The following is a 24,429-nucleotide window of genomic DNA, read 5'->3' as shown; positions in this document are numbered from 1 at the left end:
GAAAGTCTTCGGCAGACTCCTCCAGCAAGATTTCGAGAATTTCAGGTATAGCACTGGAAATAAAGTCAGAGTTTATATCTGTTCATCAGGGAAGCAAAACATGTGGGAAAAAAGCTTCTAATTCTACAAATGTAAATGCAATAGATTAAAGTTGGAATATGGGGTCATCGTGCTCGCACAGGAGATGAGCTGCCATCTTGAACTGCTGCAGTGCACATGGCAATGGTGATCCTGCTGTGCCATCAGAGGGGGGTTGTGTGGCACTTTGACCCAATGATGAAGAAATGACTGTCCAAGTTTGAATTACGCTGGCCATGGATGGAAACTGCAAGTTGGTCATGTTTCCAAGATTTCTTCTATGTAGATTGCACAAGTAAGCTTAAGGCTCACATATAAAGTGATTTCACATGTGTCTGAGGTTACTTATTACACCAGCAGGACCTCTTGGTGTTTAGAGTTTGCTAGTAGAGAGAAAGTGAGCTTTAACAAAAAATCTTCTTTATAAAAGTCAAATGGGAGAAATCAGATGAACAAAGAAAAACACAAGGATAATGATGATTTGTTTGTCTTTGTTCTGTGAGTTGCATTGCCAGTACTTGGATACCTCGGTAACATGGATAAATTGGGTCCAGCTGAGGATGAATAATGAAATACTCCAACATAGTCAGCTTTCAATTCACTTATTTTAACTGCCTGGCTAATACTGACAGGCCACGTAGCATTATTTCACAGGTAAATTATTGGTTACTTTTTTGCAACAAGACGTCAGCGGCACAGCGAAGTCATCACACCACTGAAATCGAACCCTTTGCACAGAAAAACTCCCCAGGGCACCTCACAGCAGATTAACCATACAAAAACTGACAAAGGAGGAGATATTCAAACAGGTGTCCAAACATTTGGTCATAGTGACTCTTCATGAGTTTCTGAAAGGCGAGAGATGGTGATGCCTAGAGGAAGAAACTATACATCTGCAGGAAGTAGCACTAACGGTGGTGGGCTGATGAAAAAAATAAGAAGTACACAGCACACTGGACGTGGCAGAACAGTAATGTACCAGGCAAAGTTTGGGACCTAAAATAATTCCAGACAAAAGCAAAATAAGAACATGAAAGGATGTGAACACAAGAATTGAAAGTTTTTTCGAAAAAAAATCTAAAGTTCAGACATTGGTCAACCGAGAGACAACGTGGGCCAGCAAACATCAGAATGATGAGTCTTGTTGTGAATTGGGAGATGGACTGAGTTGCAGCTATGGTCTATGATGCAATAGGCAGAAGAAACCTTTGACGTTCCAAAGACTCCAAAAAGTAAACATTTGTTTGATTAGCATCCCCAATTTACATGGAATATTTTACACTGAAAGTGCTGTTCTAGTTTTTAATTTGGAATTTCCTTATCTGCAGCCCTACACTGAAACAGATGATCACTTATTTGAGTCCGTTCATAACAGATCATTACTGCACAGAAATTATATGATGTGAAACATTACACACAGACATTGGGGCTTGACTCAGACTTTACCAGCTCCATTCCTGTTAAACAGTGGTTGGTATAGGAAGTGCGAGGCAGCCATAGTGCCATATGCAGCCTCTTGTTGTTTGAGAAAGATATACGACTTAGAAATAGTTTACACTGGAGGGACTATTTTCACTTCATCTGCTTTCAGGTCAGTTGGCATAGGTCATACTCTTTTGCAATGATTCAAAAACACAGCTGTCCCACACTGCTAAGGTGCTGAATGATATTAACTAGTGAACATGGCAAATTAGGAAATGAAGTGACTCATTTTTGGAAATGTCAAGAGATTGTTTTTCAGTGAGGTCAGAAGAATTATGAAAAGCTTGATAAAAGGTGAAGTTTTTAATCAGCTTTTTAAAAAATGGAGAAAAGCATACTGTGCATTTCAGATTTTAGAGTCTAAACAGCTGAAGCCATGGCTGGTAACAACAGGACAAACATAATCTGGGATAGGCAAAAAAGTGTAACTGGACAGGAAAAAAGAGAAACGTCTGAAGTGGACACAAGGAAATTGCAGAGATGGAGGGACAAGGCTGTGGAAATCTTATTTGTTATGTTACCTCTCGGAAACAGTGACTAACTGAAACACACTGGTAACGTGACCTAAGGAAGTTGCCTGGGCTCATTTGGTCCTGAATCTTTCAGAAATGCTTCGATCACATTACAAACACTCGAACAGTAACCCTCCAAAAATATATATAAAGAAAAATCAATTCAAAAGATCACAAAACCAAAAAATTCCATATCCTACTGAAAGCCTTCGTGGCTGGGAAATAAGTTGCTGAGCTGAAGAGCCTCCACCCTGCTGACAATATGGTAGAACTTAATTAGTACTGTGCAGAGTCCAAAATTTGACCTTAAACTCTTTTCTGTCATCCCACTAGAATTAAAGTCTCTGTTTCCAATAGATTCATTAACAAGTTACTGCATCCCTACCGAGTAATCTGAAACCTCTAATCAGCTGCAGTGTACAACATCATTTCATTTAATTACTCATTATCATCCTTCCACCATCTAAAAGGATCATTTCCTAAAGCGAGCACAACATAAACTTAGATTGCAATGGCACTGGAGAGAAGTGTACTCTTAAAGTATGAGAGTATTCCAGAATTGAAATAATTATGTACAGGTGCACTTTTGTCTTTCTTTTCAATTCTGGCCACTTGCGCATCTGAGATTAATTGTTTCATCGATGACAACTTCACTGGATATATTCCTGCCTCTTCTGCCCTCACTCAAGATGTTCCTTTAAAACCATGTTTTGACCATGGTCTTACTCAACCCCCAAAATATCTGTGTTTTCTTCAATGTCAAACTGACAGGTTGTAAGCTACTATCCTGGCGAAAACAAAAATGATAATTTTCTACTTTAGTCAACCCAAAAAACTTGAATTCAAAAGGAGATTAACATACCAAATAACATGCCAAACCAGCACATTACTTTCATGAGGATTAGACTGTCCTCAATCAGGGATCAGGATAATTTAGGTTCCTTCATACACTTCATCCCTATATGACTCTTGAGACATTAGTACAGGAATATTGTGAAATTAATCAGGACCAATTTGGTATCCACAATTAGCTGTGTTCATCCAAACATGAATAGCTCGGTGTTGGAGAAAAATGTCCAGATAACCACTAATCCCTGTGGCTTAGATTTCTAAAATTTTGTTTCATTTACCCAAAAAGACAACTGGGTGGGTTAGAGTGAATAGCAATGCACAAGGCATCCCAACTGTGTTCTGAGTTAGTAGGTACTGCTGATGCTGGAGTCTGAGATAACAAGTTGTGGAACTGGATGAACACAGCAGGCTAGCAGGCTAGGGGCTCAGGAAATCTGGCATTTCAGGTCTGGACCGTTCTTTAGAAAATTTCTGGTGGAGGGCCCAGACCCGAAACATCAGTTTTCCTGCTCCTCTGATGCTGCCTGGCCAACTGTGTCCTATTTGTTTGATTAACAAGAGGGATTTTTCCTTTGCTGCATTTTTCATAAATTGTTTGAGCTTTCTTTCAAACTTCAGTGCAGCCCAGTTGTGAACGCTTGCTATTGCATCTGAAGTAAAAATATTCCCTGAAAATCCTCACTCCCTCAAATTGACCATTTTTCTCAATGCAATACTGCAAAAATTTGCCTTTGTATTTACTCACAAGTAATTTATCTGTGCTGGGCCCTTCAGGCATTGGCTTTCTTGGTTATAAAAATGACAAACAATATCAACTCAAGAAAACAAAATAAATGAATAAGCAAACCATGTACAAAAGAAAATAAATCACTGTATATATAAAGATTAGAATTTCAAACTTTAAAGTCCCCAAGTCCAGTCCAGCACTCAAATCTATTGGATAAATGTTCTTTCATCTTAATCAAAAAGCACAGAGTTTAATCGAACGGCCAGACAAACCAGAATAATCCCATCTTTAATCCCATGCTGCCAAAGTGACATGCAGGGCAGCATGGTGGCTCCGTGGTTAGCACTGCCACCTCACAGCTCCAGGGTCCCGGGTTTGACTCCAGCCTTGGGCGACTGTCTGTGAGGAGTTTGCACATTCTTCCCATGTCTGAGTGAGTTTCCTCCAAGTGATCCAGTTTCCTCCCACAGTCCAAAGATATGCAGGCTGGGTGGATCAGCCATGTGCTAAATTGCCCTTCGTGTTCGGGGAATGGATCTGAGGGGGATGCTTCAAGGGACAGTGTGGACCTGTTGGGCCGAAGGGCCTGTTTACACACTGTAGGTAATCTAATCTTAGTCAGAGCAGTAAAACAACCTCAGCAATCTGGTATAGCTCAAAAATAACTAGAATTCCAGCTAGAGATGCATTTGTGCGATGCTTTCTACAGTCAAATATCTTTGAAAGCACTTCGTTGACAAACTTCAAACATGAAAAATGATTTCACGAGATTATTTGGATTTCATAGATTCAGGAAGTATTAATTCAAGATCGATTATGTGCAAAACGTACAACAGCAGCATGGAGTTGGAGGGCTACCAAAGTCAGGACACCACAAACAAACCACTTGCCAAGTATCTGACTGCTCTAGATAGCGGTATCATTCGGTTTCAACTATTCACAGGAAGTTTGCAGGATAACTTCTAATAAAGTGGTGTGAAGAGGAAAACCATTCCTGCAATAATGCATCATTATCTCAAACTAGACTAATGACAATCTGAGATAAACAACCTCAAAAGCGTGATAATGTAGGACAAACAATTCCAAAAGACAAAGAATTTTGGACGATTTACACTGAAAAATATTAACAAGCCAATCTCTAGGAATAATGCAATCATTGGACATGCAAGGCAAGCAGCTTCCTTAATGCAAAAACAGAGTTAACATTTTGGGTCCAGCGACCCTCCCTCAGAACTGGAAGGGTCACCCAGACCTGAAACATTAACTCCGTTCTTACCTTCACAGATGTTGCCAGAAATGCTGAGCTTTTCCAACAACTTTGTTTTTGTCCCTGAGTTGCAGTGTCCGTGATTCTTTCAGTAATTGTTTAGCTTCATGAATGTGATTGTTATGGGTTGGAGTGTTGTTTGCCATCCTGTTCTGGGTGCCTCATATCTTCATGACAAAGGCTCTACATTATTTTACAGGTCTTTCTGGCTCTCCAGCAATTCATCTCACATTCTTAAATTTCACATTGAAAATACAATTTCACTACATGTCAAATCAAACTTACATTTTCATTAGTGTTTCCTTTTCTGCAGGACTGAAATTATATTCTTCTAGAAAGCTTGATCTGTTGAAGTCTATGCTTCTGCAACTGATCATAAACCACAAAAGAAAAAGCAAATTAAAATGGTGTTTAGGTCTACAATTGGTTGCCAGCCGTAAAATAAAAAAATGCAGTCTCAAAATTCAGCATCCCAAGCTGTGATCAGCTAACTTTATGAAACAAGGTCACACTCTAAATGTAAAACTGCACCAAATAGTGAATACGTTCTTTAAATTTCCTCAGGAAGTTTACCAGAAATGCCCTTGAGGGCCAAAGCAGCTCGCCAGCAGTGGTGGCGGCTGGTGGTAACAGGGGAAAGGAGCAGGTGCAAGGAGTGAAGCCACTTCTTCAATAGCTTACATTTGTTATTAGTCCAGAAATTTCAGTCTGAGAAAAATTCAACACCTTCACACGCAACTGCTGCTTGTGCTTTGTATTGCTTGTTCCTCAGAATTAGGGAGAGAATAGGCAAAGAACTCAGAAGCTGTTTCTTCATCGATGTGCCATGATCTGGAATGATATCCGTGTTTTTGTTTCTGTGGTATGTCTTACAGAGTCATACAGCATGGAAACATCTCTGCCTTCATGAAGAGATTTCTGATTATCCAACCTATGGCCACCAGCTCTCCAGCCATTCCCTTTACACACTACTGTATTGCAAATGAAGCATAATATGGCCACATTTTGGATCAAACTCACTTCTTGACTGTCGCTCCCTTCTCCGGTGAACTTAAATTCTGAATTTCATCAGAATTCGGACAGTGTTCGGACTCGACGCTTTCACAGCTGCAACTGAACATGAAAAACAATTTAAAACACCTCAAGCAAACCCTTTCATCTTCAGTTAAATCCATTAAAATACCCATGAAAATTGAAGATTCAGAATTACAAGCCTCCATCAGATGGCTTTATTAAACAGGTTACACACCAGATGGTGAAGATTTCTGAGTCAGCATAAAATGTGAGCCCATATGCTCCCCAAGTATTCTTGCTTGAGACTGGGATTACAGTTCCTGTGATGCTGCCCCACCAATAAGATGAATCTAGTTGCTGGATTTATCCACACACTTTTGAACATAAACATAGTACATGTTGTAATCCTCCAGTCCTCTGATACCACCCCTGCATTCAAACAGCATTAGGGTGTTGTGCAAAGTGCCACTGCAGCCTCAAGCTATTTTTTTTCTTTCTCAGTATCCTCAGTTGTCTACAATTCACTTCCTTCTGAGTTACCAAAACCAAGGACAACCAGCCACTCTAATCAAAGCAGAAATTGCTGTAAAAGCTCAGTGGTTCAAATTACTCAAAAACGTTAACTCTGCTTTCTCGCCACAGATGCTGCCAGACCTGCTTAGCTTTTCCAGCAATTTCCATTTTCGTTTCAGTTTTCCAGCATCTGCAGTTGTTTTATTTTCACATTTCTAAAATGCTGTCCAACCTCAGCTCATCCTTGTCTCAACTATTTACTTTTCATCGTGAATTGGACATCAACTTCTTCTGAATAGTATCTCAGCCAGGCCCTTACCTCTGTGAAGATTAAACAGTGATTTATGACCATTAGCCCCACTTTCACTGCTCACAATGGAGGACGACATTCGGATTCCCTTTTTACATTAGCTGCCAGCATCATTTAGTTCAACACTTCCCTTCTGAACTACTTATAATTAACTCGGTACACACTGGGGTCATCAATAATCCTCATCATTTGTACCATTTGCCACTATTTCCTGCTTGTGGGAACATTCTGACACTGTCACTAAACAACCTCCTTCTGTAAGACAGACTGCTGTTTCATTGCAGTTTTCCCTGAACTTGTGTTCAACCTTACTTGCTGCAAACGGCTTCTTGCTCCTTTTGAAGTTGGACCTCCTCCAAATCAAAATTATTCTGGATTGTTCCTTCCTCTCTTCTGTAGCCAAAATAAATATCTTATGATATGGTGCTTCCTGAAATGATCCATGCCTGATATTTGATCGATAGTGTGTGTGTATGTGTGTGCACAATAATTATAGAAGTGGTAGTGCAGGTTGAAGATATCATCAGGATTCTGAACTTCAAAAATTGGAGCATTGTATGAAAAACAAATATGTTCTGACTAATCATTATAAAAAAAACTCCTGATATGCCCTCAACTCTGGTATTTACCAACCACACTTCAGGAAGGGATTTGAGAGGGTGCACAAAACATTCACAAAAAATATTACCAGAGATGACAAACTAGACAGCCCTGTGGAGAGGCTGAAGGAGCTCAGGCTGCTCTTGGAGAAAACTAAGAAGTGATTTTAAAAGTGTTCAAAATTATAAGGGATTTGGTTGGAATGGATAAGAACAATCGGTGCCTTGTGACAGAAGACTTAAGGAGAAAAGGACACTGATTTAAGATGATCAGCAAAAAGAACCAATGGTGACAAGGAATTTTTTTTTTCAATAGCCTATTCAGGAACTGGAAAGCTCTGCCGAATAGTGTGGTGGATGCAGCTTCAATTGCGGTCTTCAAAAGTGAACTACAATTTTCGAAAGAAGAAGTTTCGCAGTATTACACAGTAAAAGGACTTAGGAGTGAACGTAGGCAAATCCCTCTTTGAGAGCTGGTACAAACATCAAATCATTGTCTCTGGGTTATTACCATTTGATGGCTGTATAACATTGCACAAACTGCTAGCTCCCCAGCTATTTCCGACTGCTTTGTCATATTCTGAATAATGATTCACTTTGTCATGCATGCAATTAAACTTACTCAGCAATTATTTCGCTGGATCCTGAAGAACCACAACTTCCATTTTCCTCACCATTTGCACTGTCAACATTTCCAGAACTGCAATTGATCAAAGAGAACAAATTAAGTCATTTAGAACAGGCAAACTCGTCCAGAATTAAATCCAACCCAATTCAACAACAAAAAATCACAGTCTTGAGAGAGGGGTTCTTTTGACTTCCACAGGATGCCCACAGGCCTTCATACTGAGGCAGTGCTGGGGTGGGGGTTGGAAGAGATAGAGCAGGGCAATAAGGAGAGAAAACCATTTCTTCAGTATTTCAAGATAATAAAATGTGAGGCTGGATGAACACAGCAGGCCAAGCAGCATCTCAGGAGCACAAAAGCTGACGTTTCGGGCCTAGACCCTTCATCAGAGAGGATGTGCTCCTGAGATGCTGCTTGGCCTGCTGTGTTCATCCAGCCTCACATTTTATTATCTTGGAATCTCCAGCATCTGCAGTTCCCATTATCTCTTCAGTATTTCACCCTTGTTGAAAGCCGTTCCTGCGCTGTGCAAGAACTTGATACTGAAAGACAAGCAAAATTCAGTCTACCATTGAAAAGTTTTGAAAGCTTTATGCTAATTCAACATTATCTCACCTCCCAAAATAAGCCAAACATTGCAGAAGCAGTGAAGCAGTTGCTTCATGTGATTGCTATTGTCTGGATTGGTGCTCACTGCACTGCCAATTGGGGTATCTTCCTGAGGCAACCCTGACATAATCTTACAGCAAATCCCAACAGTTTCCTTTCACAGTATTAGATCCCAAATACTGAACAACAGGTTTAATCTGTCGTCACATCAAATTTACTTGTCAATTACTCCTTCAGTTTGTGACAAACTTAGGTTTCTACCCACCACACAGTGTGACATGTCAATATTTTCACAGCTGCAACTGGTCACAAAACACCAAATAAATCATTTTACTTGTGCACATGATCACATTTTTAATTTCTGGCACTCATCTTATTTTGGCTGTGAGGGGGAGCCAGTGGGTAGATGAGGAGTAAAGAGGTCAAATAAAGAACCTCTGCACTGGGACAGACAATAAACATCCCAAAAGAGAGGATTTAAGTTTAACTTCCTCATCTCTGACAAAGAAACTCAAGCTCTTTACAGACTATTGACAATTCAACCCTCACAAGCACAGCTTGTAACTCATAGTTTGATTCGGAGCACTGATGTAGGAATTTGTCATTGCTCAAATTCACTGAAGCTTAAGGTCAGATTAGTCACCATTGGCTGTTTTGCTGAAAAAAAAATCATTTTTCTTTCCTGCTCCTTTCACAGTTCTGAGTTTCCTTAAAGACCTGGACAGAATAAACTCAGGATTAATTCCAGGTCTCTGCCTGACTCCATGGATACAAATGGCAGATGGCCAACTTAGATAATTCAAAATGCAAATTATTCAATGGCAATATTGTATGGGAGAAATACCAAGGCTCGGACACGGGGAGCAGGTCACATTCTTAATTGAAGAAATATTTCTTCAAATGTCACAGACGTTTGGAGGACACTTCAATGAACTTGGAGGAAGTTTGTGGGGAGGGTGCAGCTGAAGCAGGAAGGAGGAACACAGAGAAGTGCTGAGGTGGGGTAGAGGAGATTAACCCATTGCTTTAGTATTTTTACCAGAGCCACATTGTCCAGAAATATAACCTCAATATTGATCTGAAAACAATTTCCCATCTCAGTGTTTTGGATGCTTCAATGGTGATGCTATCATTAAAGGCAAATGTCTCTACCATGAATTTTCTAGGAAAGCAGTCCAGCAGACACTTTAATGTGACTGCCATAGTCTGGAGTGGCATTCATTACATTGCACAAAAAGTTTTGAAATCAATGATTCTCCATCATTCCCTTTTCACGCTGCTCCATTCCAAATGTTGCAGAATTAAAACATATCAAAAGTATTTCTGATCAAACTTGCTTCCTCATGGTTACACAGATGCCTGACAAACTTTGATTCCCATCCACCCGACAATCTATACGGCCAAAATATCTGCAGCTGCAAGTGCTCATTAAGCACAAATTAAGGAAAGGATTTGCATCTACAAATGGCTTGTAAACATTGAAAATAAATTTTGAATCCCAAAATGCTCTGTATTTCAAGTCCTCATTTGGTCAAAGTCCAGATGAATGACTACACCAGATGGTTTGCTTTCCAAATTTTCAGAGAAAATATGTAGGTCACTCCAGTTACATCGGCTGGTGCATTTGACGGGAGGTGGGAGGTTTCGCAGTTTAGCATTGTTGCAAGTTAGACCACCAAGGTCTGGATGTTGAGGGCCAATCAAATTTTCACTGAACATTTTAAAATGTTTTCTATCGATCAAAGGCTGAAATGTGTCATTGATTTAATTACTGGCAATGGCCTCGGAGGGATTAAAGCTGTTTCTTTAATGTGATTTTTATTGTCTCGAATGGCGATATAATCTTTCAAGAGCTACTATATTCACAGCAATTTCTTTTCATGGTATTTATTACGAATGAAACACAGAAGGATGAAACTTACTTTGAAATTGTTGCTGTCTCTTTTGGTGAACTTGGTTCTTCATCTTTCTCAGAGTTTGGGCTGTCAAAGGTTTTAGACCTGCAGTTATTTAAGACCACAAAACCGTAAGACATAGGTGCAGAAATTAGGCCATTCGGCCCATTGAGTCTGTTCTGCCATTTAGACATGGCTGATAAGTTCCTCAACACCATTCTCCTGCTCTCTCCCCATAGCCCTTAATCCCCGTGATAATCAGGAACCTATCTGTCTCAGTTTTAAATTTCCTGGCCTCCGCAGCCTTCTGTGGCAGTGAATTTCACAGATTCAAAACTCTCTGGCTGAAGAAGTTTCTGCAAATCTCCAATTTAAAAGGTCTTGTCTTCATTCTAAGGCTGTGCCCTCGGGGCCTCATCTCTCCTACCAATGGAAGCATCTTCCCAACAACCATTCTGTCCAGGCCATTCAGTGTTCTGAAAGTTTCAATTAGATCACCCCTCATCCTTCTAAACTCCAATGAGTATAGTCTCAGAGTCATCAACCGTTCCTCATATTTTAAGGTTTCCATTCCCTGGACCATTCTCATGAACCTCCTCTGAACCCGTTCCAGGGACATTACATCCTTCCTGAGATATGGGACACAACTCTGCACGCAGTACTCCAAGTATGGCCAGACCAGAGCCTTATAAAGCCTCAGAGGTACAGCCCTGTTTTTAGATTCATGTCTTTTCACAATAAATGCCAACATTGCATTTGCCTTCCTGACTATATAAGGCAAAAATTAAAGACATTTTAAACAAGCACTTGCACCCAGAAGTGGCTTCATCACAAAAGGACCAATGAAATAATTAGTGTCAAATCCATAAGACCATCAGATATAGGGGCAGAATTAGCTCATTCGACCTCCTCAGTCTGCTTTGCCATTCAATTCTAGCTGTGATGTTTCTGAAGCCCAATCGCCAGCCTTCTTCTGAAACCCTTGATCCCCTTATTAATCAAGAACCCATCTCTCTCTCTATCTTAAATAGTCCTAATGACGTCGGCTTCCTGCAATGTTTTCCTCAGATTAACCACTCGCTGATTGAAGAAATTCTTTCTTACCTTAGTTCTAAAGGTTGGCCTCTTCACTCCGTGACTGTGCCCGCATGTCCTAATCTCTCCTCCTAGTGGAAACATCTTCTCTGTTCCATGTACAATCCTTCCAGGCCTCTCAGTATTCTGAAAGTGCCAATGAAATTCCCTCCCATCCTTCTAAACTCCATCCTAAACTGAACCAAAACCCTCAACCACTCTTCAGATGACAAGCCCTCTCACGTTTTCAAGTCCTATTCAACTGGATTTGTTAAACAGGCAACATTTCTGATGTATGTAACTACAATAGATCGAGATTTGTTTTTCCCTTCCAAGCTCTAACAGGTGGTTTGCAAGTGACAGGAGTTGAGTCTGGAAGAGAAGCTGGGGGAGTTGCAAGGAAGAAGGAATTTCAACTTTCACACAAGTTCTCAAAGCACAATGGTCTGGATTTTTTGGGGCGATGCGGGGAGGTGGGACATGTAATAACACTGCAAACAGAGTTAGAGAGTCAAGTTTTTCAGTATATTTACCGGCAGTGCACAGTCCAATGTTTGGAAAAGAAATATTCCATTAAAGACTGTGTGTTAATGCATGGCCAATCATTCGCTGACAATTAAATTGGAGGTGGGAGGATTAGGAAAATGGCAGGGAGGGAGTTTACCACCTACACATTGCAAAGCTATGTGACATGGGCCAGTTCTCTTTTTCACCTGGGCTCTCCCTGACATCTAAGGACTGCCTCCCTCATTTCCCTGATGGCGCCCACTTAAACAACCTCAGTGACAATCAGCATTAACAGTAGGGCTGAGAAAGGTGCTGATCTGCCATCCCTTTCACTGGACTAGCAGCTGTCAAAACTGAGCCAAACCGTCAACTGGTGAGTAACCCGGCAATAATCTCTTTATTGGTCACCGCTGGAATCCGCCAAGGCCTCCAGGTTGCAGTTCCAGCAGAAGGCCTGCAGCATGAACCACAATCTTCCATCTAAAATTTCTTTTTACAACACTAAGAACAGAGCAAATATTAGAACAACAGCCAACTGTTTCTTTTATGTAAAAGAACAAACTACAGAAGCCGACAAGCTGAAAGAAAAGCAGACATTGCTGGAGAAACTCAACAGGTTTTGCAGCATCTACAGACAGAAAACAGAGTTCAAGTTGAGCCAAGCGACACGTCTTCAGAGATGCGAAGTTCTGAACAGGGGAACCTCAACTCAAAATGCCCACTCTGCTTTCTCTCCACAGATGCTGCTAAGTTTCAGGAGAAAGTCTCTAAATAATGTTCCTGAAAATGGCGGCCTCCAGCGGTTGCCCTTCACATAGTTGTATTCTGATTAAAGCATCATTTCCTCACACATTGGATCAATACTTACTTTTTGATCTCTGCAACTGTTTCTAGAGGAATTGCATTTTCAAGCTCCTCACAGCTCGGAATGTTATCATTGTTTCCGCTGCTGAAATTAGTTGTGAAGAATGTCATTTTAAACAAACACTTGTACCCAGTAATTCTTAGCTCATCGGTAGTTTCCTTTGTATTCCTTGTACTCTGAATAAAGCAAACCTTAACCACATATTGTATTCAAATTTACTCTTTCATGACAGATTTTAGAGTGCATGGTTTCCCATCTACCTTGTAGTTTGCACCGTCAGGTGATCTGCAAATGGTCCCAAAAGTGTTATCAAGTAAATTTGAGCAAACATCCACATCCACAAGAAAATTATCTCCATACACCTGAAAGACATTGAGTCGGCATTTCGTGCCATTGAGAGCTAATTTTCTAACAACGGGTCAAGACGCAACTACAGAATATGATGATTGGTCTCCCCAAAACCCTGAATGATCGTTTACAGGATAAGACCGTGAGACTGGAGTGTGGTAGTGAAGAGAGAGAGAGAGAGAGACAGAAGGATGTAACAGATTCATTTCTTCAACATTTTATATTTGTTGCAAAGTCTAAAAATATCTCAAACAAAGAGCTCCTGGCCCAAATATAGAAGAACTTCAGATAGTGTCTCTACATACAGGGCTGAATGTCCCAAGTCAACTGGCCTTGGCCTGAGACATGACATTCTTCGCAAAGTGGAGGGGAGTTCAGGAGGAAAGCTGAAGTCTCTTCTGCACCATTATACTGTATTGTCAGCAGTGGACAAAGTAGCCGGCTTAACGACACACTGGGCATGAATTAAGTCACCAGCTGAGAGGTGCACATGTCTGTCTCTCTGGCAAATATTGGAGCTCCTCAACTCCTACAGTGGACATTGGCCTGCAGACCTCTTTTGTATAAGCTCAGCAATACCAACCGGAATAACAGCAAAGAAAAGATTGCAGTTCTGCCTCTATTTCATTCTTGGTCAACTGTTTTTATAAAATAGATCACCCTTCAGATGTACTGGGAGTAGGTTTTTCTTCAAAACCTTCACAGGAGATTTGAAAGACACCACAGGCAGACTGAGGGGAGGGGAGGAGGTAGGAACCTCAATTCTTCAACATGTTGTATCCTTAATTCAGAGTTCAGCTATCTAAATGTTTGGCGACAAATGGAGATCTGAATAGTGAATGGATGAGCAATTTTTCACTGAACACTTCTGGATCTTTTCTGTTGATACAACTTTTCTTTTTAAACAAACAAAATCTGTGTAGATTTTTGATGTAATCAAGCAACTTTGTCAATGTAGTATCAGAGATAATGGGAACTGCAGATGCTGGAGAATTCCAAGATAATAAAATGTGAGGCTGGATGAACACAGCAGGCCAAGCAGCATCTCAGGAGCACAAAAGCTGACGTTTCGGGCCTAGACCCTTCATGTGCTTGGCCTGCTGTGTTCATCCAGCCTCACATTTTATTAACTTTGTTAATGTGACTGCTGCTGTCTAGTGTTTGCTGCATTGCTGTGGGAGGAAGGCCCTCCACAGATCTTACAGGAAGTGCCAGCAGGTTTTTTAACATTGTTGTATTTTGGATGAAACTTAATTAAGTCACACATAAGATTAAATCTTACTTTGTGCTCACTGAATCGATTACTGGAATCTCTTCTGCCTCTGAGGTGTCAAAGCTTCCATATCTGCAATTGGTCAGACAGCACAAACTAAGTGATTTTAAACAAGCTTGAATCTACAATTTGCATTCAGCCACTGAAAAACATCTGAAGGTTCAGGATTTCGGCATTTGAAGCCTTGATTACCGAGTTTGTTAATACTTTGCATTGAAACTCCAATTTGGCATTTTACAGCATACCTGCCACATCCCATACAAACAGGGAAGAGTAAAGCATTCAATGTGGTCCTGTTTCATCTGATCGTAACTTCAAATCTACATTCCTGCCTCTCCTAATGACCTTTCACCTCCTCTCCCTCAACAAGTATCTGTTTATCTTTGCATTTACAATATTCCAGAGCTCTGCTTTTACCATCTTTTCTGGAAGAAAACTCCAAAGAATACCTACATTGTGAGAGATTAAAAAAAATCACTGTTTTAAATTGACAACCACTGCCCTTTAGACACTCACCCTTCATTCTCGTCTCTTCTCCAGGAGGAAACATTGTCTCCATGTCTACCCTGTCCAAATCGTCAGTTTTTTTTTGTTTCAAACACGTTGCCTCTTCCTTCCCTAAACACCAACTGACGCAAGCCTTGCCTGTGCAAATTTTCCTTGTAAGACAAGTCACTTAGTCTCGGTGTTATTCTGGTAAACCTGCTCTGAACTGTGTCTAATATATTTACTTCCATCCTTGAAATACACTTCCCAATACAGAGAAAATCATTCAAGATATTGGCTCACCAGTGATCCCTAATTTTGTGCTTAAATTCCCTCATGATAAAATGAAAACATTTAATTGCTTTCCAAATTACTTAATGTGTCTGTACACGATCATTTTGTGATTCATGCACGAGGATACCCAGATTCCACTGTATCTCAGAGCAATGCAATCTCCCACAATAAAAACAAAACTGCTATTCTTTCTGCCAAAATGGACTTCAAATTTACCCATATACAACTCTATTTGTCAGATCGTTGACGACTTGCTAAACCTATATTTCTCTGCAGTATTCTGAAGTCCTCTAAGGTTAATTTTTTAGCGCATCTTTGTCACGTCACCAAATCTGTCAGTCATAAATTCATTCCTTCAGAAGTCATGGACTGATCGTCAACACTTGGAAAACTTGGGCAGGAACAGATTTTTAAAATTATACTCATACTATACGATCCTAACCATTTTGAACTCAAGTTAATTCTCTGTCTCAAATAAAAACCTCAGTAAATGAGAACACTCAAGTAAAAAGAGATGAATTCCCTGGATCTAATTGCAGAACACCAAAATAACTGTAGCATCTAGTCAGACTGTTTCTCCCTTTCACCACGGATAAAGGAAAATTTTGAAATGTCGGGTGCGTGTAAGGTGAACGGATGCTATAAACATCCGTTGAATTATGATGATCTTTTAGCCGAATTAAAATGGTTGGCTCAAACACTAATCTTAAACACAAAATCTGTCCAATTGGTAAAATGGGTTTGAACTTTTGAATGGCATGGAAGCCATTTTGTTGGTGACTTTTTAAAAACTCCAAGAATCTCCCTGCAGATGGAGACTTTCACCAAAAGACAATGGACAAGTTAGAGATCTAAGCAGCCAAAGTAATAAACAGCTACATTGTGAAAGGAGGAAACAGTAAATATAACAGATGATTGTCTTAACCACAGCTACCTTAGAGTTTAATGAGAACCAAACTCCTCAAATTTCAACAAACCACAGTTTGCTGAGATTCCTTGGTTTTACGAAATTTTCGCTTTACCTTTAAAAGAATACCATCATCTAAGATGACCACCGGCCTAACACAAAAGCAAATAAGAAAGTAATAACCTGCGAAGAATCGTTGTCCACTATCTCACCTCTGAGAGATAACATGAGACACATGAGTGAGCTGTGATGTTTCAAATTCTACGGCAAGTATGGGTCATCTTTTTTTAAAAACTCAGAAGCTTATTGCTGGAATTATTCTGCTGGAACATTTATTTAGTTGGGCAAAGAAAGAGAATATTTTGGAACAGGCAAAAAGAGAAACCCAAATTCACTTTTGAAAGGTCCAGCTGGATCGATTTCTGCAACCCATTGGGTTCATGAAAGCCAGCTCATCAGCTTACTGCTTTGAAGAAAAATCTAATCATCTCTGGTTATTTGCTGATTTTCTCAAATTTTATAACCATAGCACATTTGGGAAAATTTTCCTACCCAGGGATATCCCTCTAATGTCAGAGATACATCAATTGAAGGTCAGCAGTGGTGAGAATCGCTTTGTCTCCGAACTGAGTTTTGATAAATTACCCCAAAACACCATTTGTGAAGTACATAAACTGTTCAATCCTCACCCAACATGCAAAAAACTAATGTATAAAAACTGAGGTGACAAGAGAAACCATCACTGATGTCATTTGAAAAACATTTCACCCATTATTACAGAATTGTGGTATTCCTGCATATTTCAGTTGGAAGCAGACATTCATTTGACCAACATTTCAGTTTTGCAATGAAGGTTCCTCACCCTGAACTCAGCTTCCAAACTTTGATTGTTATGCCCAACACAGACTTACAGACAATTGATCAGAGATAATGGGAACTGCAGATGCTGGAGAATCGAATTAACAAAGTGTGGAGCGGGATGAACACAGCAGGCCAAGCAGCATCTTCAGAGCACAAAAGCTGGGTCTAGGCCTGACACGTCAGTGTGTGTGCTCCTAAGATGCTGCTTAGCCTGCTGTGTTCATCCAGCTCCACACTTTGTTACTACAGACAATTGATAGGCTTCTTTCAATTAAAATAACATTTTTCCATTCACTACATGCAGAAACTTAAACATTCCATAGTTGTAGGATGCTCCAAACTACATAAAAAGCATTGAAGGAAGTCAACGTCACTGTTTATCTTTAATACCAAGGTCTAGACATTGTCCTAATACATTCACCACACTTTTCAATCGTTGTATTGTACTGGTTCTCGATCGCTTCGTTATTGCGAAAAAATAATCAAAAATACATTGGCACCTGTCTCAGCATTATGTTTTGTGAGTATGTTTTATTCACTTCTGTATCAAATCACTAGCCGGGTGCTTAAACATGATTTGTGCCACCATTTGGGATCAGGGATATTGGAAAGCGATGGGGGCACAAAACAGGAGAGCTGAAAGCAGGACTGCTTTGCCTTGTTGTAAACAAACAAGCTCATCAGTCCCACTGCAGTCTCTCTTTATGAAGGACTTCAAGTCTAATTACTTTTAATCAAGTTATTCAAACTTATTATGACACATGACATAGGAGATAGAATTTGAATCCGGACCTTTTGGGCAGAAGGTGGAGGATAAAACCATCTGTGTGGAGGATAAAATCCTCCAGAATACTTTAAAAAATGTGGACTTTTCTGATGAAACTGGATGAAAGTTAAAGCCCAAATTTGCAGAGCTTAACGTCCAAGGGATTGGGGTGCAGGTAAGTTCATGTCTTCAATGAACAAAAAATCGTCTCCCTGACTGAGGGTTGGATGGAGATTCTCAGTTTACTGAGAGTTGTTTCCATATGGCTAGTTTCAGCGATTCATTGCCAGAAGGATTAATAACAAAAATTACTCGACAGAACATACTTTTCTATCATTACCATTAAACAAAGGAGATGCTCATAAGATTTATGCTCACTTGTCCAGGAGGATGTACAACACACTTTCAGCAGTGGGATATGCTTTGTATGTCGAAAAGAATGTGCGGATGTAGAAACGCTCCTTGTTCATGAGAGCGATTACAAAATTTTCGACGAGTCTTTTTGAGGTCTCAGAGTTAAGAATTTGAACGTTGGAGGTATCGACAGCGAGATGGGATGGAAGCTCATCTCCTGATGCCTGCAGAGAATACAAATTTAAAAAGTAAATGTGATGCAGGAACAACGTTTATTTGTATCGATCTCTGACATGGTAGAAATATTTCAAAATGCTTCACATTTACATAATCATTTAAAAATCGCTCCAAGATTCATGAAGCTAAACTAGGGCAGGTCACCAAAAGCTTGGTCACAAAGATTGGTTTTGAGGACAAAGAGGAGATGTTTTGGAACAGTGTCCCAGAACTGGGTAGCTGAACACACCAATGACAGAATAAAGAAGATCAAGCATGCAGGCAAGATCAAAGTGGCCGGAATTAGAAGTGCAAAGATATGAGCATTGAAGGGTTGGAGGGGAATACCATTGATGAGGAGATACAATATGTTCAATCCAATGATAAAGCAGCTGGTCACTTCATGTATTGCTTGAACCATTAAAAAAAACAAAGTTAAAGTCAAAACATCACAGAAACATGGCCAGCTAGATTCATACAAAACAGAAATTTGAGCCTTGGAGTTATTTTGTATCGATCTCAAGAATATTAAACCATCATTTTAAGTAAATAAACATTTAATATTAAATCCCTTCAGCTGACTACCCACTATTTCTCAATTTCTACTTTAATCCAGTCATCAGACGGGCCAGAAAGTTTCCACAACAGAGAAAATGTGGAATTATGTGCAGCAACTTCTTTCTCCAGCTCAAGGCCACAGCCAGCAACAGGAAACATGACAGTCTGGCTTCAATCCTGTTTGAATTCTCTGCTAACAATATCACTGACTTCACATTTCTGAACAATATTGTTTTGAGGAATCTAATTACTCTTGAAAGCAAGCTTACATAACTGGAAGGAAAGCAGAGAGGTATAAAATGTTTGCTGACTTGGCGGAAAATAGAAGGAGGGAGAAACTGAAGATAAAAGGAAACCTCTGTTTTTTTTTGTTCCACAACTCGTGCCATGCAAGGTCTCTTCCAATGTGCTGCCGAAGGGTTATCATACTTGATACTGTGGAGTGTGCAAAAGAAATTAAGAACTCTCACAAAGAACTTCATAGTTCAAATCACATTAAGCACCCCTATATCAAATTCAGTTTCCTTCATGTCAGCAGATGAATATACCTTTGGGATTGGGCAGGGGTCAGGGTGGAGCATGTCAGCAAAGGAGGGAATTGGAGCACTCTTGAAGGAGCCTGATTTGAAATGTGAAATCCAATGCGAACCTCTCAACTTTGCCAGAGTAGCTGACCGGTTCTGTCAGAATTATGAATCGTCTGTATTCACAGGAAATGTATTTCCAAGACTTGTTCCAAGTAATAGAAAATTGTACAAAATGTGTTTCAATTAAATGAAGTTGCCGTTTTAAGAACTTTACCCCACACAAGTATAAAAAAGCATGACTGCAGAAAAGCATAACCTCCAAACAAAGATAACAAAGTGTGGAGCTGGATGAACACAGCAGGCCAGGCAGCATCTTTGGAGCACAAAAGCTGACGTTTCGGGCCTAGACCCTCCATCAGAAAAGGGGGAGGGGGAGAGGGTTCTGAAATAAATGGGGAGAGAGGGGGAGGCGGACCGAAGATGGGTAGAGGAGAATATAGGTGGAGAGGAGGCAGACAAATTTCGAGGCAGGAATGGAGCCAGTAGAGGTGATTGTAGGTCGGGAGGTAGGGAGGGGATAGGTCAGGCTGGGGAGGTCGAATAGGTCAAGTGGGTGGGATGAGGTTAGACAGAAGGAAATGGGTGTGTTGCTTGGGGTGGGAGGAGGGGATAGGTGAGAGGAAGAACAGGTTAGGGAGGCGGGGACGAGGTGGGCTGGTATTGGGATGCGGTAGGGGAAGGGGAGATTTTGAAGCTCAATTTGTTTATGTGTCATCATATTTTGATCCAGTAAGACAAATAACATTAAAAATAAATTGATGTTTTATGACGATGATGACAATCTCAGTGAGAGAAATTATGTAATGTCCATCTTTAAATATTAAAACAGCAAAACTATTGAATGTTTGCAATACATTACTAAAATAAAGGCTACCAGCTGCCAATACATTGCCTTCAACATTTTTAATGGTGAAATCTCTGTTCCTTTCTCTCTCACCCTACTACTCATTCCTTCCATCTGTTCTGCTGTTGTGGTAAAAGGCTATCAGCTCCCCTACTCAAATTTACTTCATAATCATTCTTCCCGCTCCTTTCCTTCCCATTCATTGCACGGTGTAACAGAAGAAAGGGCAGGATATCTATGGAAGGATGTGCCCTCCAGTGTTCTAAGTTTTCACAATTCCAGCAAAAAGGAAAAAAAAATACAATCGAGCGCAGTAAATCACGGTCCCTCAACGCACAGTTTTTGCGGCGATAAATCAAAACTGGTGCGTTTTCTCAGTATATTGTACACATGCAGTCAGTAAGCAATCAACAGGCATGGAGGAAATCTCTCAAGCAGATATTAATATGTCAATAAAAGCAGGATGGAAGAGTTGAAGTTAATTATGCAGCGGAGAGAATCAACTGAAGTGTGCACATTCAGGTTTCAAATATTTAGTAGAGTTCCACATGAACATTGTTTTATTTCCCTCTCGTAGTCAAAATGCCACAACACACTAGCTTGCCTGACAGATGACATGTTCTTTTCTTGTTTCGAATTCAGGAACTGGTTTGCAAATCTGGTTCAAATTTGGACTTTGTTCACTGAAGGTTGCCAGGCACAGCATGTGGCAGAGCAGTGGAAAGTGGCCAGTGATTGAAACACCATCTAATGCCCACTCTTAACCCCTATTAACACACTCCAGTTTGTGGCTATAAGTTAGTTCTAGTCATGATGATTGTCAAAAATTTATGAAAAACATGACAGTTATTTTCACCACCCCCACTACACTACATCAAGGGACACAATTCCTCTTCATGATTCTGTCGTTGCTCTATGTTCATCATGAATGTAAATTGGGTGACTCTTCTATCTCAGTCTTAAATTCAAAAGAAGAATTTGCACATGTCGCTTACTTAATTAATAATAATTAGAAAAGTTTGAACAGATCTCTATCCTAGTACACAACATACTTTTGTTACTCCATTTGTCTTACAGTTTGCTTGCTGAATATCTCAGAACTTAAACTATATTTTTTGAATTCATAGGAATAAGGTCTCTTGAGCTTGCTCCATTGTATCACATCATGATGCATTTCTCTCTTAACTCCATTTATCCATTTACTGTGAATACACTAGCATAACATAAATGGCAGTCTTGAAGTTCTGAATGAACCCAACAGACTTCAACTTCAGAACCTCCAATGGACGACATTTTTTGGAAAAACGTCTGTCGCCAGATTTCACACCCATCGGACGTAGCTCGGATTTGAAAAGTGCAGCAATAGATATTTCCTGACACAAACAGTCAGTGATTATCACAAAAAAACCCAGCTTGTCTGTTCCAAAGTGACCCACCTTCGAAAAAAAAGTCACCATTACCACACCACATCATAGGGCTGTGCTCACATGAGTGAGAGAGAGAGAGACAGCTGGTGATTGTTTAACCAGCATGTCAGGCACGGGGAGAAGTCGATAAGGACAAACCCTCATGGTCAACACAAATGTTTATTTACTCTTTCAATATCACCTTGCTCTCCCTTCGAACAATTGAAACTTTAAAAGGCCAAGTGAGCAGATGAGAGCATCAGCCTTCAAACATTTCAGCTCCCTCAAAATGAAACGGGACAAACCTGTGACCAAATATATAAAACATCTTGCACATCGTGGAAGAATGTGTGAGTGAGTGAGTGTTGGATGGTATATAGGAATATGAAGAATAAGTAATCAGGGGATTGGAATTTGTTGTGTGTGAAAAAGCAAGGATAGTACATACCATTTTTATTCTGAGTAGTATGACGGAAATCTGACTGCTTCGGCAAGCTGACTGACCAGAAACAACAGTCAAATCTATAAGATAAATGAAAACATCATGAGAGACAAAACCAAATTCAACATGTAAAGAGAAAGACTGCCATAAAAAAATTAAATACTGGACCAAAAAAGATAAAATGCTGACTTCAGTGTAGTTACATGTGTCCATGATCTGTTTGCTCTTCTGATATCATGTTGCTCTTGTTCAGAAAACACAACTTTAAAATCCGAACTGAGCCAACACGGACGTCAGGATTCAGACTTTTTAGGCCACTCAAAATAAAAATCAACAAAGCTTTCACATCAATATATGAATAAAAATCACTCTACACACCCTGGAAGCACTGTCTCAGAATCTAAAGGGAGTAACCCAGAGTCAAAGCAAGGGAGGCTGCCTTCATGCAGGATAGGTTCACCAAGAGCAGTCTCTGGCATTAATACAGGGTAATGGGCTCTGCCAGGTGGACACCTGAGGCAGTCAGCTTCTCAGAATCCACACCTCTGCAGTCCAGAGAGTGGGACACAGTCAGCCCAGTGGGAGACCGAACCCGGTGTGGGGAGTGGGGAGAAAACAGCTGGGAAACTGGAGAGACATCAGTTAGATGTCGGGTCACCTATTGCTCAGTCTGTCAAGGTCGCAAAAGGGGGCTGCCACATCAGTCCTCATTGTGCTCAAAGATATTACACTGAGAACTGTCTGACTCCAGGGTCAGGCTACTGTCATTGATGCAAGGCTGACAACTACTACTTTTCAGAGGTGTCAATGGACCGCTGCTGTTTTAATCTCGTCGGATACGGGAGGCACGGTGGCTCAGTGATTAGCACTGCAGCCTCACAGTGCCAGGAACCCAGGCTCGATTCCAGGCTCAGGCTGACTGTGTGGAGTTTGCATATTCTCCCCGTGTCTGCATGGGTTTCCCCTGGGTGCTCCCACAGTCCAAAGATGTGTCGGCTAGGTGGATTGGCCATGCTAATTTGCCCGTAGTGTTGAGGGGTGTGTGGGTGAAAGGAAGGTGGGTCTGGGTGGGATGCTTCAAGGGGCGGTTTGGACTTGTTGGGCTGAAGGGCCTGTTTCCACACTGTAGGGAATCTAATCTAATTTAATATGTCACAGATGAGTATGAGCAAATGGAACAAAGGAGCAGGAATATTTCCAAGATAACAAAGTGTGGGGCTGGATGAACACAGCAGGCCAAGCAGCTGCAGTTCCCTGCTGTGTTCATCCAGCTCCACACTTTGTTATCTTGGATTCTCCAGCATCTGCAGTTCCCATTGTCTCGAAAGGCAAATTTCCATGTGACGTCTGGAATAAGTGAGTCGATGCCTGACTGAACACAGGGAGACAAGGAACTGGATTGAAGCTTGTGCTTTGTGAAAAATTAATGATAATTCATACCTTTCAGAATCAAAGTGGGTTGGAGTCTGAGGAATGAGAAAGGTGAAGTATCGTCAAACCTAAAAGACAAATGAAAACACCATAAAAGTAAAAACCAAATTCAACATGAAAAGAGAAAGAGTACGATCACACTTAAATACTAGACCAAAAAATATGCTGACTTCAGCCTCATTACATATGTCAAATATTCATTTGCGCCTTCACTGTCTACTTGGTCTTCCTTCAACAATTTAACATTTTAACTTGTCAACTGAGCAGCCAGGACATCACCCTTCAGATACTTCAGTTCAAAATGAAACTCAACAAAGCTTTGCTCTCATCCAACACCTTGAACATCTGGAATGATTTCCCAAAGGGCCTTTTTCATCTAAATACTATTTTTTGGCTGCTGTAATGCAGGAAAGGCACTGGTTAATGTGCAGAAAGCACGTTTTCATGAATAACAATTGGTAATGATTAGCTTTTCCATTGAAATAACATTCACTGAGGGATAAATAGTAGATGATTTATACGGGAGAATTCCATTCTTGTTTTTTTTGCGAATTGTTGTGATAATGGGATCTTGTGGTCATCCGAGATGAACATTTTTCCTGCTAATATCACCTTCAGCAAAGACCAGAAGAAACATTTTGCTCCATCAAAGAGCGGACACAGAAATGTGGCCAATATAATTTTGGTTTTGGCAAGTACTGGAACCATTGCGACCCACAACATA

At 40.4% G+C, this 24,429-nt stretch overlaps 1 protein-coding gene across 1 annotated transcript; it reads right to left on the bottom strand.

Moving 5' to 3' along the window:
• Positions 1-12,911: 12,911 nt before the first annotated feature.
• LOC132209348 (ral guanine nucleotide dissociation stimulator-like 1) lies at positions 12,912-21,997 on the bottom strand. The gene is made up of 4 exons (XM_059644473.1): positions 21,992-21,997; positions 18,246-18,445; positions 14,563-14,625; positions 12,912-13,016 (listed from the first exon to the last, which is right to left on the bottom strand). The coding sequence occupies exons 1-4, from the start codon at positions 21,995-21,997 to the stop codon at positions 12,932-12,934; spliced, it is 354 nt and encodes a 117-aa protein (XP_059500456.1). The 3' UTR covers positions 12,912-12,931.
• Between the last annotated feature and the right edge of the window lie 2,432 nt (positions 21,998-24,429).

Source organism: Stegostoma tigrinum, unplaced genomic scaffold, assembly GCF_030684315.1.
Source record: "Stegostoma tigrinum isolate sSteTig4 unplaced genomic scaffold, sSteTig4.hap1 scaffold_89, whole genome shotgun sequence".
Taxonomy (NCBI): Eukaryota; Metazoa; Chordata; class Chondrichthyes; order Orectolobiformes; family Stegostomatidae; genus Stegostoma; species Stegostoma tigrinum.
Note: the sequence above shows the minus strand (reverse complement) of the source record. Positions and strands in the feature narration are given on the sequence as shown.

Bases quoted from the DNA above. Each gene is read 5' to 3' on its own strand.
- LOC132209348 (XM_059644473.1), bottom strand. The intron at 14,626-18,245 runs GTGAGCATAAAT...GACCAATTGCAG, and splicing joins TTGTACATCCTCCTGGACAA to ATATGGAAGCTTTGACACCT. The intron at 13,017-14,562 runs GTAAGATTTAAT...AACTAATTTCAG, and splicing joins ATCGATTCAGTGAGCACAAA to CAGCGGAAACAATGATAACA.